At 45.1% G+C, this 13,744-nt stretch overlaps 1 protein-coding gene across 9 annotated transcripts in view; it reads right to left on the reverse strand.

Annotated features, from left to right (window-relative positions):
* HERC2 (HECT and RLD domain containing E3 ubiquitin protein ligase 2) overlaps positions 1-13,744 on the reverse strand; it is a 213,383-nt gene that overhangs the window by 14,980 nt on the left and 184,659 nt on the right. For all 9 annotated transcript variants that reach the window (XM_030814467.1, XM_030814465.1, XM_030814468.1 and 6 more), the window contains 5 exons: positions 9,441-9,655; positions 6,635-6,812; positions 5,882-6,043; positions 4,292-4,383; positions 3,953-4,092 (listed from right to left, as the gene is read on the reverse strand). In XM_030814467.1, coding sequence (XP_030670327.1) covers positions 3,953-4,092; positions 4,292-4,383; positions 5,882-6,043; positions 6,635-6,812; positions 9,441-9,655 — 787 coding nt within the window. The remainder of the gene's footprint in view (positions 1-3,952; positions 4,093-4,291; positions 4,384-5,881; positions 6,044-6,634; positions 6,813-9,440; positions 9,656-13,744) is intronic.

Genomic DNA, 13,744 nt, shown 5'->3' on the forward strand with positions numbered 1-13,744 from the left:
ATTTTCCCCCACTAGAGGGCGATAAAAACTAACAACAAACTACCTGTGAAAATGCCTTGTGATGGAAAGCATTTTCCATGCTCCACTATGGAAAAGTGTGGAGATTCCTCAAAGAACTAAAAGTAGATCTACCATTTGATCGAGCAATCCCACCACTAGGTACCTACCCAGAAGAAAAGACATCATTATTTGAAAAAGCACTTGCACACGCATGTTTATAGCAGCACAATTTGCAATTACACAAATATGGAACCAGCTCCAGAGCCCATCCATCAATGAATGGATAAAGAAAATGTGGTATATATACACCATGGAATACTACTAGCCATAAAAAGCAATGAAATGATGGCATTCACAGGAACCTGGATGGGACTGGAGACCATTATTCTAAGTAACTTAGGAACGGAAAACCAAACCATATGTTCTCATGCGATGAAGATGCAACAGCACAAGAATGACACAATGGACTTTGGGGACTCGGGGGAAAGGGTAGGAGAGGAGTGAGGGATAAGAGACTACACATTGGGTACTGTGTACACTGCTTGGGTGATGGGAGCACCCACATCTCAGAAATCACCTCTAAAGAACTTATTCATGTAACCAAACACCACCTGTTCCCCAAAAACTTGTTGAAATAAATTTAAAAAATAACATTAAAAAAAAAAACATGCAGTTTCTGTTCATATCCTAAACATAAGATTCACCATTCACAAGAATCATCACACTTTTCAGTGCACCGTGTTGGACCTCAACCAAGAAATATCACCGGAAAATATTCTCAGGCAATGTCCCTGGTGACCAGGATGGAAACAAGGCTCATGTTCTCTGGAGACACCATCAGGATCGTCAAACCCAGAGACTCCTCGCGTGTCTGGAAAGTGTGACGCCTGCATGGTCAAAGGCAGTGTACTTGTCTCCTGCCCCTGCCTGCTCTCCACAGGTTGGTCCTAAAGCCACGAGGTGGGTGTCGCACACACAAGGTGAGGAGGGTGTCTCTGCAGATGCAGCCGGGCATAGGGAATGAGTCCACGAGAGTGAGGAGGGCTTCCACCCAGGTGCTAGCTGCGAGGGGAGTCAGCCAAGACCCCCACATGAGAGGGGAGGAGCCACACAGGGGAGGATGAGACGCTGGTTACGCAGAGGGGGAGTGGCCAAATCACCAGGAGAGAAAGGAGCTGCAAGGTTGCCAAGAGAAAACTGGAATGAACCCTGTGGATCCAAACTGAACCTGGGGATACTGGTGGGAACTCACAGTTTTCAACACACATGCAGATCCAGGAGGAAACATCAAACCTAAACCAGATTATTGTTAACATTACTATTCCCTGGCTTTGTCCACTGAGGAGGCCTGGGGAGCGGTAATGCCTCAATAGCAATGAGCACACTCATCATCCAGACCTTGTCTTCTCAAGGCCATTCTCCTCCAGACGCCAGGGCTCCTTGGAGAAATGGCCAGGTCGAGGCATGGGGCATGGCGGGAACAAGAGGAGGCTAATCTTCTTCTTCTGCCAGAGCAAGGAAGTACTCCCAGACAACGGGGACACAAGAAAAGGGGGCAGAGCCAGCCAAACAGAGCACAACTAGAGCATCAAAATAAATAGGAAAAGACTTTATAAAAATGAATACATTAGGATCCATGATTCCCACTCAGATAAAACAAATACATGAATTGATTCAAAGCTGCATGAGAAAGGAATATTTAAATAGATTCAGGATGTCCCTACTAAATACTTGTTAATTACAAAGAATGTTCACAGTGAAAAGCATGGCAGACAACAACGTAACCAAGCAACTGTAGTGAGCATCATCAGCAAGCGGACAAACTGCATGTCACCTGCAAGGATGAACTGTGACGATCAAAGACACACAATCTGATGCAGAAACATCAGAAAAAAACCCAGACAGAAGAATGTGCTACAAAGTAACTGGTGTCAAGTTGCAAGAGGCCCAGGAAGACTGAGGAAGTGAAACGATGATGCCAGGCACTGAGGGAGTGTCACGGGACAGAGGATACACCTTGCTAGCTGACTGGCGGGCAGTGTGCTGCGAATGGGCATGGGCGTCAGGCGGGGTGGGGGAGTGTGAACTGGCTGGCAGGACGAGCCTTCCTGTTTGTGGGAAACACATTGAAAAGCTCAGGATGCGGCAGCAGGACAACAACTCACTCTCATGTGGACTGGGATAAGGAAGTTCTAGGTAATGTACTTCTAACTGGTTTGCTTCCAACTGTGGTATGTCTCAAAATTTAAAAGAATTAAATAAACCAAATAAAAAGTTCTGGATCAAGAACTACAATGTCCTTCCACTACAGGCCACAGAAGTTGCTCATTCATCCATGAGCCTCTTCCCTCAATGAAATGATTAAAGGGTGCATGCTTATATAACTCACCAAAGGCTTTAACAAGGACCACAGTTTGTGGGAAGGCCATGTTAATGAAAGATGGCGCCCACGTTTTCCACTGCTGCCATAACACATCCCCACTGCCCAGCTGGCTTAAACAACACACACTTAGGATCCTTTTGCTCTGCAGGTGAGAAGTCTCGCATGGGTCTCCCTTCCCAGAGGCCCCAGGGAGAGTTTCCTTGCTCATTCAGACACAGCTCAGTTCTCTGTGGGACTGAGGTCCAGGTTCCTTGCTGGCTGAGCTATTCCCAGCTTCCATGGGCCACGCCATTCCCCAGCCCTGTTCCTCCACAAAAGCCAGCAATGGAGGGTAGAGAGCTCTCAGACTTTGACAATCTTTCTACTACCTCCACAGTCACGTTTCTGACTGACTCTTCTGCTTTCTTTTCTGATTAAAGGATCTGTGTATTACACTGGGCCCACTAAATAATCCAGAATAATCTCCATATCATCAAGTCAGCTGATTCACAAACTTCATTTGACCTGAAAAGTCTGTTTCACCATTGTGTCAGAGTTCTTCGGACCGCCCCCACGCTCATGATTCTCCTCCAGCACAACTTACAAGACTCAGCATACACTCCTGCTCACAGTTACAGTGTATTATGGCAAGAGGACACAGAGTAAGATCAGCACGAGGATGGGGACCTGTGGCAAAGCAGTGGGGGAACCAGGAGCAAGCTTCCAGAGTCGTCTCCCACAGGAGCCACACAGGACGAGCTTAACTGCCCCGGCACCGAGCCGTGTCAGGTGCTGTCTGCCGGGAAGCTGGGTAGAGACTCCAGGTCCAGGGTTTCCATCAGGGCTGATCACACGGGCACCCCACGCCTGGCACGTACCAAGTTCCAGAACAAGGAAAGCAGGTTTCAGCACAGACCACGTCACTTGTATGAACAGTTCAGGCACAGGGAACCACATTCACCACCTAGGGAGCAGGGGAGCCCTCCCGAAACCCAGGTTCCCAGACACCAGCAGAGGGCCAAGCCTGTAGCAGGTCTAAGGACACGTCTCAGGCTGACTGCTAGCTCTGTTCTGCACAGCCCAGTAATAAGTAATAAATAGAACTCATTCACAGGTTTAATAGCAGAGGCTGAAGATGACAGGGCCAAAGCCCTGCTGACTGCAGATAGACTCTCAGGACACGGTATAAGCCCCAGCCTTTGCCTCCTTTTTTTTTTTTTTTTAAAGCAGTCTTGCTCTGTTGCCAGGCTGGAGTGCAATGGCACGATCTTGGCTCACTGCAACCTCCACCTCCCGGGTTCAAGTGATTCTCCTCCCTCAGCCTCTTGAGTAGCTGAGATTACAGGTGTGCACCACCATGCCCAGCTAATTTTTGTATTTTTAGTAGAGATGGTGTTTCACCATGTAGGCCAGGCTGGTCTCGATATCTTGACCTCGTGATCTGCCCGCCTAAGCCTCCCAAAGTGCTGGGATGACAGGCGTGAGCCACTACGCCTGGCCTGTGCCCCCTTTTAAGGCTGCACATGTCATTCATGCTCAACCCTCTTAGATTCACAGGCCTCAGTGCTGCGGCACCGAGCCCCCACCTACCATCCTCTGTGCAGCACACACAGTGCAGGGAGCCAGTGGCGATGGCGATGACTTTCTTCCCCTGCAATCCTTGGACCTGCCGAGGCCTTCGAACATGGTCATCCGATCCATGGCCCAACCTGTGATAATCGCCTTTGCCCCTGCACACAAAGGAAGCATGGAAATTATGGGGCAAGGTGATCTCACTGACCACCCTGACCAGCCTCCTGGGCAGCCTCTGCTCTTCAGGACACAACCATAGCCTGCTGCAGAAGCTACATTCCCATCCATGAAAAGGTGGTGCACATACCCCGATTAAAATCTGGTTTTAGGGGTTTAAACAAACAGAATCTTGCATACCAGGTATAAACAGCTCCAGATTTGGTAAGAGCAACAGAAAACTGGGATCCGCATTCCACTTTAACTACTCCAAGACCAGTAAGAGAATCGATCTAGAAGGGTAAAAGGTTCAATTAGACAGACAGCATCAAGGCCCCTGCCGACTGCTATAACCACACTGAGATTTAACTACATCTAGTAGGAATTCTGAAAACTTGTACCCATGATGAATAATTAGTGCAACTTAAAATCATATTCCACTTAATCTCAGCACTCCCAGGAGGCAGGCGGGACAGTGACTGACAGCACGCCTGCTGGCACACTGTGGCCCGGTGGGACCCAGCACATGGCCCCAGAAATGGGAGCTTTGCAGGTGAGGCCTGCAAGCCTCTCTCCCCAGAATGGCCTCCCCCAGCCTTGCTTCTCTGTGCAGCAGCACCGTACTCCAGCAATCCCTGTGTCTCTCCTCACCTGCCCCAGCCCTCTCAGAGCACAGGCCTGTGGGAGGAGGAGCAGCAGGCAAGGGGAGGGATGGCCAAGAGCACTGGGCCCCACCCACCCTCCACACTGCACACTTGCCAGCCAACCCTTTCCCTATCCCACAAGCTGCTCCTCATGACCTCTGTGATTGCTCCCATACATAAGTTCTCATATTCAATTCTGAACTCAATTAAAACTGACTTCATTCTCTAAATGAGACAATGTGGTAGGGCCCTGGTGTCTGACCCTACCACAATGGCATCGGGACGTCCTGCTCCAGCCCCTCTGATGCCCAGCATCCTCACCCTTGGAATTGCAAAGCCCAGGCTCTTTCCCGCAAGGAGGGGCCTCTGACGCATGCCACTGGTGAGGGTCTGCTCCAGAGGCACCTGTGCCACACCTGCAACCTCACAGCCCCACAAGAGAGGAGGTCAGGCAGACATGTTCACAGTGCCAGGCTCCACGTACCCAGCAGAGCACCTGGGCTACACGGCAGTGTGGTGTGCACGCACTGAGGTCACTGAGCAGCATGTGCAGGATCTGAACCACGTACCAGCCACCCATTCACAAGAGCAAAAGACATTCTGGCAAAGATAAGAAATTGCCTGGAGCCACCAGGCTTGCGTGGAGCAGAGCCGCCGACCCCACCAGGACTGCAGGACTTGGGCACTGCGCAGGCCCTGCTCTTGCTCCTCACCCACCTGAGGTGGCCCCGGCTAACCCAGATGCAGTCCCTTTAGCAAGCACTGGCACCCCAAGTGCGTGCCGTGGCAACTCCACACCACTGTAAACTGAGAGAGTGTGAGCCATGTGATACCCTTCCCTGAGACAGGCCTACATGCTAGAAACCAGGAGGTTCCACGGTGCCCGGATCACCCCATCCACTTCTCAAGAGAACGCACATAGCGCATGAAACACCTTTATTCCCTCTAGGCCTTCCACACACTTTCTAACCAAATTACCCATTATATTTACTGGAAAGAAGGTAAAGAGGAGGTTAAAGTGCTCCTAAGGAGCACACAGTGGGGACAGTAATGGTGGCTCTGAGGCTGTGTTTTCCCAGAGGGCCCCTGGGGACTCCTGACTGCAGTGAGCTGGGAGAGCACTGGGCATGGCAAGAATGGGAAATACCTTCATCGGCACTTTACAGCCATCGCTGCCTCCCCGGCCAAGCTTGCCGTAGTCCCCGTCCCCCCAGGACCAGACAGTGTCGTCATCTGTGAGGCAGAGGGTCTGGGCGTCTCCGCTGCCACAGGCGATGTCAACCACACGGTGGCCCTGCAGCGCCTCCACCTTCAGAGAAAAGGGACTTGGGTTGGCCGAGCACAACATAAGAAGGCTTGTCACAGGATTGGCTTCACAACACTGCCATTCTTTTTTTATGGGGGTACCTGTTTTAAGCCTTTACAAAGAGGTGATTTCTAAAATCCTATAAGACAAAAGAGAAAGCACCTTCATCTACTTGAACTACATGCATCTAAACCGCAGGAGGAGGTATTAGCGTCTTTGATGAGCCAACCCTACATCACCATGAAGGCTGTTTATTCACTTCTTGCACCCAAAAATTCAGTGGGCCTTCTAGAAGCCAAAGCATTTTTCTTAGACCCCAAGCAATATTTACCATTACAAAGAAAAGGATATTTCACATACTATCCTGTTTAAATGGCTCATGAAAGAAATATGTACCAAGATGGTTTTTATTTTCACCAGAAAGAACATCTAATTGTAAATGGGGCTATGACCAACAACCCTAAAACCAAAAAAATCTAGAACAGGAAATACTTTGGAATTTTAAAATCATAACGATGGTGGCAAGCTGCCCCCATCCAACAGCAGCAGTGAGGAGCGTGCAGCCTCCGGCCTCTGCACACGGCGCCTCCTCACCAGCTTTGGCTTCAGCTGGTCCTCGCTGTCACTGTGCCCCAGCCGGCCATAGCGGCCTTTGCCCCACGTGTACAGGTCCCCAGCTGCTGTGACACAGGCGCTGTGGGCTCCACCAGCAGCAACATCGACCACTTCAATTCCTCTCAGAGACTCGATGACACGAGGGCGGTCACACGGACTGCAAAAAAGTCACCAAATATAATGGAAATATATTTTTATTCTTAAACATTTTTCAGTGTATTAAATACCTCTCAATCTACACCTTCCTAATCAGTTAATTGTTAAATCAATCAAGGAGAATCATTCAGACCTGAACTCAAAAGGTCACCACTTCCTACCTCCTTCCTGTACAAGGCCAGAGGACAGGGCTTCCCCAGCTCTGACTCAGAGGCTGGAAAGTGACCACACATACTGCGCCAAGTTCGAAGCACAGCCCATTTTTCAAAGGCCTATGAGCTGAGAACAGGTTTTACATTTTAGCGGGTTTAAAAAAAAAAAAAAAGAATCATATGCAACTCCTAAAATAGTTACCATCTGGCCCTATAAGGAAAGTTTGCACCTCACCCCCACTATGAATTAACAATTCATTTAAGGAGTGTTAACATATGAATGTCACTAGTCTATAACATAGTGACTACTGATAACAAACTTTTTGTTTTCTTATTAGGTTTTGAAAGAAGTTCTTTATATATTTTGGCTATCGGACCTTAGTCAGATTATATGATTGTGAATATCCTTTCCCAGCTTGTGGTTTCAATCTCTTCATAGTATCTTTTGAAGAACAGTTCATAATTTTTATAAAGTCCAAGTTACATTTTTTCTTTCATGAATCATGCTTTTGGAGTTCAATCTAAAAATCTTTTCTGACCTAAAGTCAAAAAATTTTCTCATGTTTTCTTCCAGAACTTTTTAGTTTTGCATTTTACATTCATGACTATGGTTCATTTTGAATTAATGTTTGGATATAGTGTAAAGAATGAATCTAAGTTCATTTCTTGCCATAGGCTATCCAATTATTCAAAACCACTTGTTGAAAAGAGTATCTTTCCTCCAATGAATTGGCTGTGCACTCGTATAAACTGTGCACTAGAAATTGTGAGAAGTCTAGTTTCATTTTTCCACACTCGTCTTGTCAGTATTTGCCAGCCAGTTTCTGGATTCCCTATTCTGCTCCATTGATCTATCTGTCTCTCCCTTTTTGCCAGCACCAAACCATGTTGTTTACTGCAACTATAAATGAGGCTTAAGTCAGGTAGTGCAAGTCTTCTGACCTTTTCCTCATTTTCAAAGTCGATTTGACTATTCTAGGCCATTTGCATCTCCATATACATTTTATGCTCCGCTTATCAATTTCTATAGAAATCTTGATTGGGAAGCTGTTGCATCTATAGATTTGAGGATAACCAGCAAATTAACAATACTGACTCTTCTGCTCCATGAACACAGCATGCCCCTTCACAACTTTAGGTTTTTTAAAAATTATCTCAGCAATACTTTGTAGTCTTCTGTCTATAGGGTCATTCACATTTTTGAGTCAGATTTATCCCATAGTTTTTCAATTCTGGGAGAGGGTATCGTAAGTGGTATTTTAAAATTTCACTTTCTGGTTATGTATATGTATATGTATAGACATACAAGTAACTTTATTTTATTTATCCCACAACACTGTTAGCCTCACTTATCAGTTCTAGTAGCTTTTTGTAAATACCACCAGGTTCTCTGCATAAACAATGTTTTCTGCAAAAATGACAGTTTTAATTCTCTTTTCAATCTAGATGCCTTTGATTTCTTTGCACTGCTGTACCGCACTTACTAAACCTGTTGCACAATGTTGAAGGGAAGTGGTGACAGCAGACATCCTTGCCTCAATCCTGAACTCAGGGGGAAAGCTTTTGGTCTGTTGCCGTTAACTACAATCTAAGCTCTAGGTTAACACAGATGCCCTTTATCAGGTAAAGGAAGAGACCTCTCACTCCTAGACTACTCAGAGTTTTTATCAGAAATGGATGTTGGAGTTTGCCAAATTATTTTTTCCTTTTTTTTTTTTTGAAACATAGTCTCGCTCTGTCCCCCAGGCTGGAGTGCAGTGGTGCAATCTCGGCTCACTGCAACCTCCACCTCCCGAGAAGCTGGGACTACAGGTGTGTGCCACCATATCTGGCTAATTTTTTTCCTATTTTTTGTAGAAATGGGGTTTCGTCATGTTGCCCAGGCTAGTCTTGAACTCCTGAGTTCAAGCAATCTGCCCATCTCAGCTTCCCAAAGTGTTGGGATTACAGGCACGAACCACCACACCAGACCTGTTCAATATATTTTATATGGTGGTTTAGTTATTCCTAGGAATAAGAAGGCCCCTGTTACTCCAATCTGGCTGGTAGTTCTCATTAATTTTTTAAAACTTGTGAGTTTGGTTCATTTGTTTAAAAAATCGTGTCAACTGTGTGTTCTTTCTTCCTCACCCCTGCCATTTCCTCTGTATTTGCAGTTTTAGTATCACGCATGTTACACAAAATGCCAAATGTGATTCAGTGGATGATTTAAGGGAGAAGGGCAAAAAAACGCTTACTTAGTACTTGAAATCAAAAACTCAGAATTGACTTTTTCTTCCTCTCAACAGAGGAATCATACGGGTAAGCCTTCATATTGGAACATAAAACGATTTCTGCCAAATGAGTCATTAACATTATTTAGTTTGAGCAGATTATTGTAAATGTTGCCTTGAAAAACAAAGCGCCAATAGATTGTACCAGCATTAAAACAAACAAAAAGACAAATAGAATGTTGAAATAACTTTTTCACATCATACCTTCTGTTGCCATGCCCCAACTTCCCATCTTCTGCCTCACCCCAAGAGTAAACTTCTCCTTCTGAAGACAGGGCAAGGCAGTGCTTTCCACCCGAGTTCACAGCTACTTTCTTAATAAACACATGCTGAATGGATTCAAGTAATGTTGGGGTAGACACCGACTCTGTCCCTCCAATGCCTAGTCTGCCACCTGCACCATACCCAGTGGCATACAGCTAATAAAAGAAAAAGCAATAGCAACATCAGTTTTTAATCTCAACATCCCCTAAATTTAGTAATTCATAAATCTAATCCATGCTTTAGACATTTTTACCACATAGAAATAAAATTTAAAGTTAAAAATCTCTGGAATATAAGTTTATGGCTTTATACATGCTCTATCAAAGTTCTAGAAATGAAATAAAAACATGACTATTAGAAATTCCAAATTCAGAAAACATATTGTGAAAACAAGGTCTTCTCCCTGGAAGCTCTTCCATTTTTGTGTAGAATACCAACTACAATTAACATAAAGAAAAGCAAAAAACAACTTAATTATCTACTATATGCAAATCTCTGACAGTAACAGCCACAAAAACATAGCCATAAAAGAACACAAATACATTTTAATATTTCAGCAGGGCAGCATATAAACCACAAGGGAAAAAAAGTCCTTTTTTTTTTTATCTAAGTGGGAATGTTTTAGGACACAAAACATCTATGATTAATTTTTAAAAAACGATTAATTTAAAAACACACACACACACGCAATCAGACTGCCGTTTTCCAAATGAAGGCAAACACCCCTCCTGATAAAAACCTAAATGCTGTTCCATGCTGTTTTAAACATCTTTCAAACGTGCTGCTGCACTGACATAATAGTAAGGAAGCCACAAAGGCCAACACAGGAAGTGAAACCCAAACTCAGGTGGATAAACGAGTCCCACCCCCAAAGCCAGCTTCTGGTGGGGAGGGTGTGAGGCTCTGGGGTGCACAGGGTAATACAGCGTGCCTCCAAGGACTTCCTGTAGAAAGTGGGGCTCCAAAGGGTTGCCCCTCAGTGCCTGTGAATAAGAAATAAGAACAACACAGAAAGCTGCCCTTCTCAGCCTCAGCACTGACAGGGAGACAGAGGCTTGTCCCTGAGAATTCATAACTACAAGAGGAGTTGGCAAATTATGGCCCATGGACCAAATCAGGCCCATCATTTGTTTCAGTAAATGAAGTTTTATGGGAACATAGCCACACCCACTCATTTATAATATGTCCATGGCTGCTTTTGTAGTTGCAACCGAGACCATATGGCCCAAAGTTGAAAATACTGTTACCCCCTTTACAGAAAGTGCTTACCAACCCCTGCCCTAGAAAAAGGACAAAATAAAGATATTTTGAAACAAACAATCAGAATTAATCAACAAAAGAATTTCACTAAAGTAAATTGAAAATGATAAAGGAGAAGGAAATGATTTTATAAGATCTGAGACGTAACAAATGATGGGAAGAAATGATAGTAAGCAAAGATGTGCAACATTTGGCTAAGTCCAAAAAAAAACCACGGTCCATATAAAACAACCAAAACAACAATCATGTCTATGGCAGAGAGGAATAGGTTAGAACCCAAACACTGGGTAACAAGGGGTCACTGATTGGGAGGAGGGGAAAATACAATTTAGGTTTTTAAGTACATATGTTAAAATAACCAGAGAAACCACGAAAAGAAATAGAATTCTCCTGAGAATTGACAGAGGGGCTATATTTCAAACCTTTTTATGAGGCTAGACCACTTCGACACCTGTGCTAGCAGTCTGCCTCTGACACGGTTCACAATGACCCCTGCTTCCAAATATGCGTGCTCCTGTATACAGGCACACCCCATTTGACTGTGCCTCGCTTTACTATACCTCGCAGATACTGTTTTTTATAAACCGAAGGTCTGTGGCAACCCTACACTGATCAAGTCTATCCGCGCCATTTTCCCACCAGCATGTGCTGACTTACTGTCTCTCTGTCACGTTTTGATAATCCTTGCAATATTTTAAACTTTTTCATTATTATTTTATCTGTTATGATGATCTGTGATCAGTAATGTTTGATGTTACCGTTGTTCTTGTTTTGAGGCACCACAAACCACACCCATAGAAGATGGTGAACTTAAATGATAAATGTTGTGTATGTTCTGACTGCTCCACCAACCAGCTGTTCTCCCATCTCTCTCCCTCTCCCCAGACCTCCCTATTGTGTCCCTGAGACACAACTTATTGAAATCAGGCCACTTAAAAACCCTGCAGTAGCCTCTAAGAGTTCAAGTGAAAGGAAGAGTTGCATATTTCTCACTTAAGTCAAGAGCTAGAAATGATTAAGATTAGTGAGGAAGGCATGTTGAAAGCCAAGACAGGCTGAAAGCTAGGCCTCTTGCACCAGTTACCCAAGAAAAAGTTCTTGAAGCACAATTAAGTGCAACTCTAGTAAACACACAAATGATAAGAATGCAAAACAGTCTTATTGCTGATATAGACAATGTTTGACTGGCATAGACAGAAGATCAAAACGGATACAACATTCCCTTAAGCCAAAGCCTAATCCAGAGCTTGCTAACTCTCTTCAATTCCATGAAGGCTAAGAGAGGTGAGACAGCTACAGAAGTAAAGTCTGAAGGTAGCAGAGATTGGTTCCTGAGGTTTAAGGAAAGACACTGTCTTCATAACATAAAAGTGCAAGGTAAAGTAGCAAGTGCTGATGTAGAAGCTGCAGCAAGTTACCCAGAAGATCTAGCCAAGATCAGTGATGAAGGTGGCTACACTAAACACCAGGCTTTCAACGTAGATGGAACAACGGTCTATCGGAAGAAGACGCCATCTAGGACTTTCATAGCTAGAGAAAAGTCAGTGTTTGCCTTCAAAGCTTCAAATCTTTTGTTAGGGGCTAATGCAGCTGGTGACTGTATTAGTTGAACTCGTTGAAGTCAATGCTCATTGACCATTCTGAAAATCTTAGGGCCCTTAAGAATTATGCTAACTCCATTCTGACTGTGCTCCAGAAATAGAACAAAACCTGTAAGTCAGCACATTTGTTTACAGCATGGTTCCCTGAATATTTGAAGCCCACTACTGAGGCCTACTGCTCAGAAAAAAAGATTTCTTTCAAAATATTACTGCTCATTGACAATGTACCTGGTCACCCAAGAGCTCTGATGAACATGTACAAAGAGATTAAAGTTGTTTTCATGCCTGCTAACACATCATCTTTTCTGCAGCCACATGGATCAAGGAGTAATTTCGACTTTCAAATCTTGTTATTTAAGAAATATATTTCAGGCCGGGCGTGGTGGCTCATGCTTGTAATCCCAGCACTTTGGGAGGCCGAGGCGGACGGATCACGAGGTCAGGAGATCGAGACCACGGTGAAACCCCGTCTCTACTAAAAAATACAAAAAATTAGCCGGGCATGGTGGCGGGCGCCTGTAGTCCCAGCTACTCGGAGAGGCTGAGGCAGGAGAATGGCGTGAACCCGGGAGGCGGAGCTTGCAGTGAGCCGAGACTGCGCCACTGCACTCCAGCCTGGGCCTGGGCGACAGAGCGAGACTCCGTCTCAAAAAAAAAAAAAATTTCATAAGTCTATAGCTGCCATAGACAGAGATTTCTCTAATGGATGTGGACAAGCTAAATTGAAAACCTTCTGGAAAGCCATCACCATTATAAATGCCATTAAGAACATTTGTGATTCATGGGAGGAGGTGAAAATATCAACATTAACAGGGATTTGGAAGAAGTGGATTCCAACCCTCATGGATGACCTTGAGGGGTTCAACATGAGTGGAAGAAGTGACCTCAGATGTGGTGGAAACAGCAAGAGAACTAGAATTAGAAGTGGAGCCTGAAGATGTGACTTAATAGACCATAGTATACACATACTTTTATATCCACTGGGAAACCAAGAAATTTGTGTGACTTGCTTTGTGAAGAGACTTGCTTTATTGTGTTGGTTTAGAACCAAGCCTGCATATCTCCAAGTATGCCTACAGCTCCCTCTCCCTGAGTGTGGGCTGGACTTAATGACCTACTTCTGATGAGCAGAATAGGGCAAAAATGATGGAGCGTGGTCACTTCTCTGATTCAGTTACACAGGACGGTGGCTCCGTCTTGCTCCACTCTCCCTTGCCGGTGCTCCCTCCTGCGCCTCCCTTGCTCTCGCTGACAGTCAGCTGCCACGCTGTGAGATGCTCTATGGACATGTGGCAAAGGGCTGAGTGAGGGGAAGCTCTGCCAACAACTCACAGGGACTGAGGCCTCAGCCCAAAGGTCCATGAGGGACTGAATCCTTGCTGG

This window comes from Nomascus leucogenys, chromosome 6 (genome assembly GCF_006542625.1).
Source record: "Nomascus leucogenys isolate Asia chromosome 6, Asia_NLE_v1, whole genome shotgun sequence".
NCBI classification, from domain to species: domain Eukaryota; kingdom Metazoa; phylum Chordata; class Mammalia; order Primates; family Hylobatidae; genus Nomascus; species Nomascus leucogenys.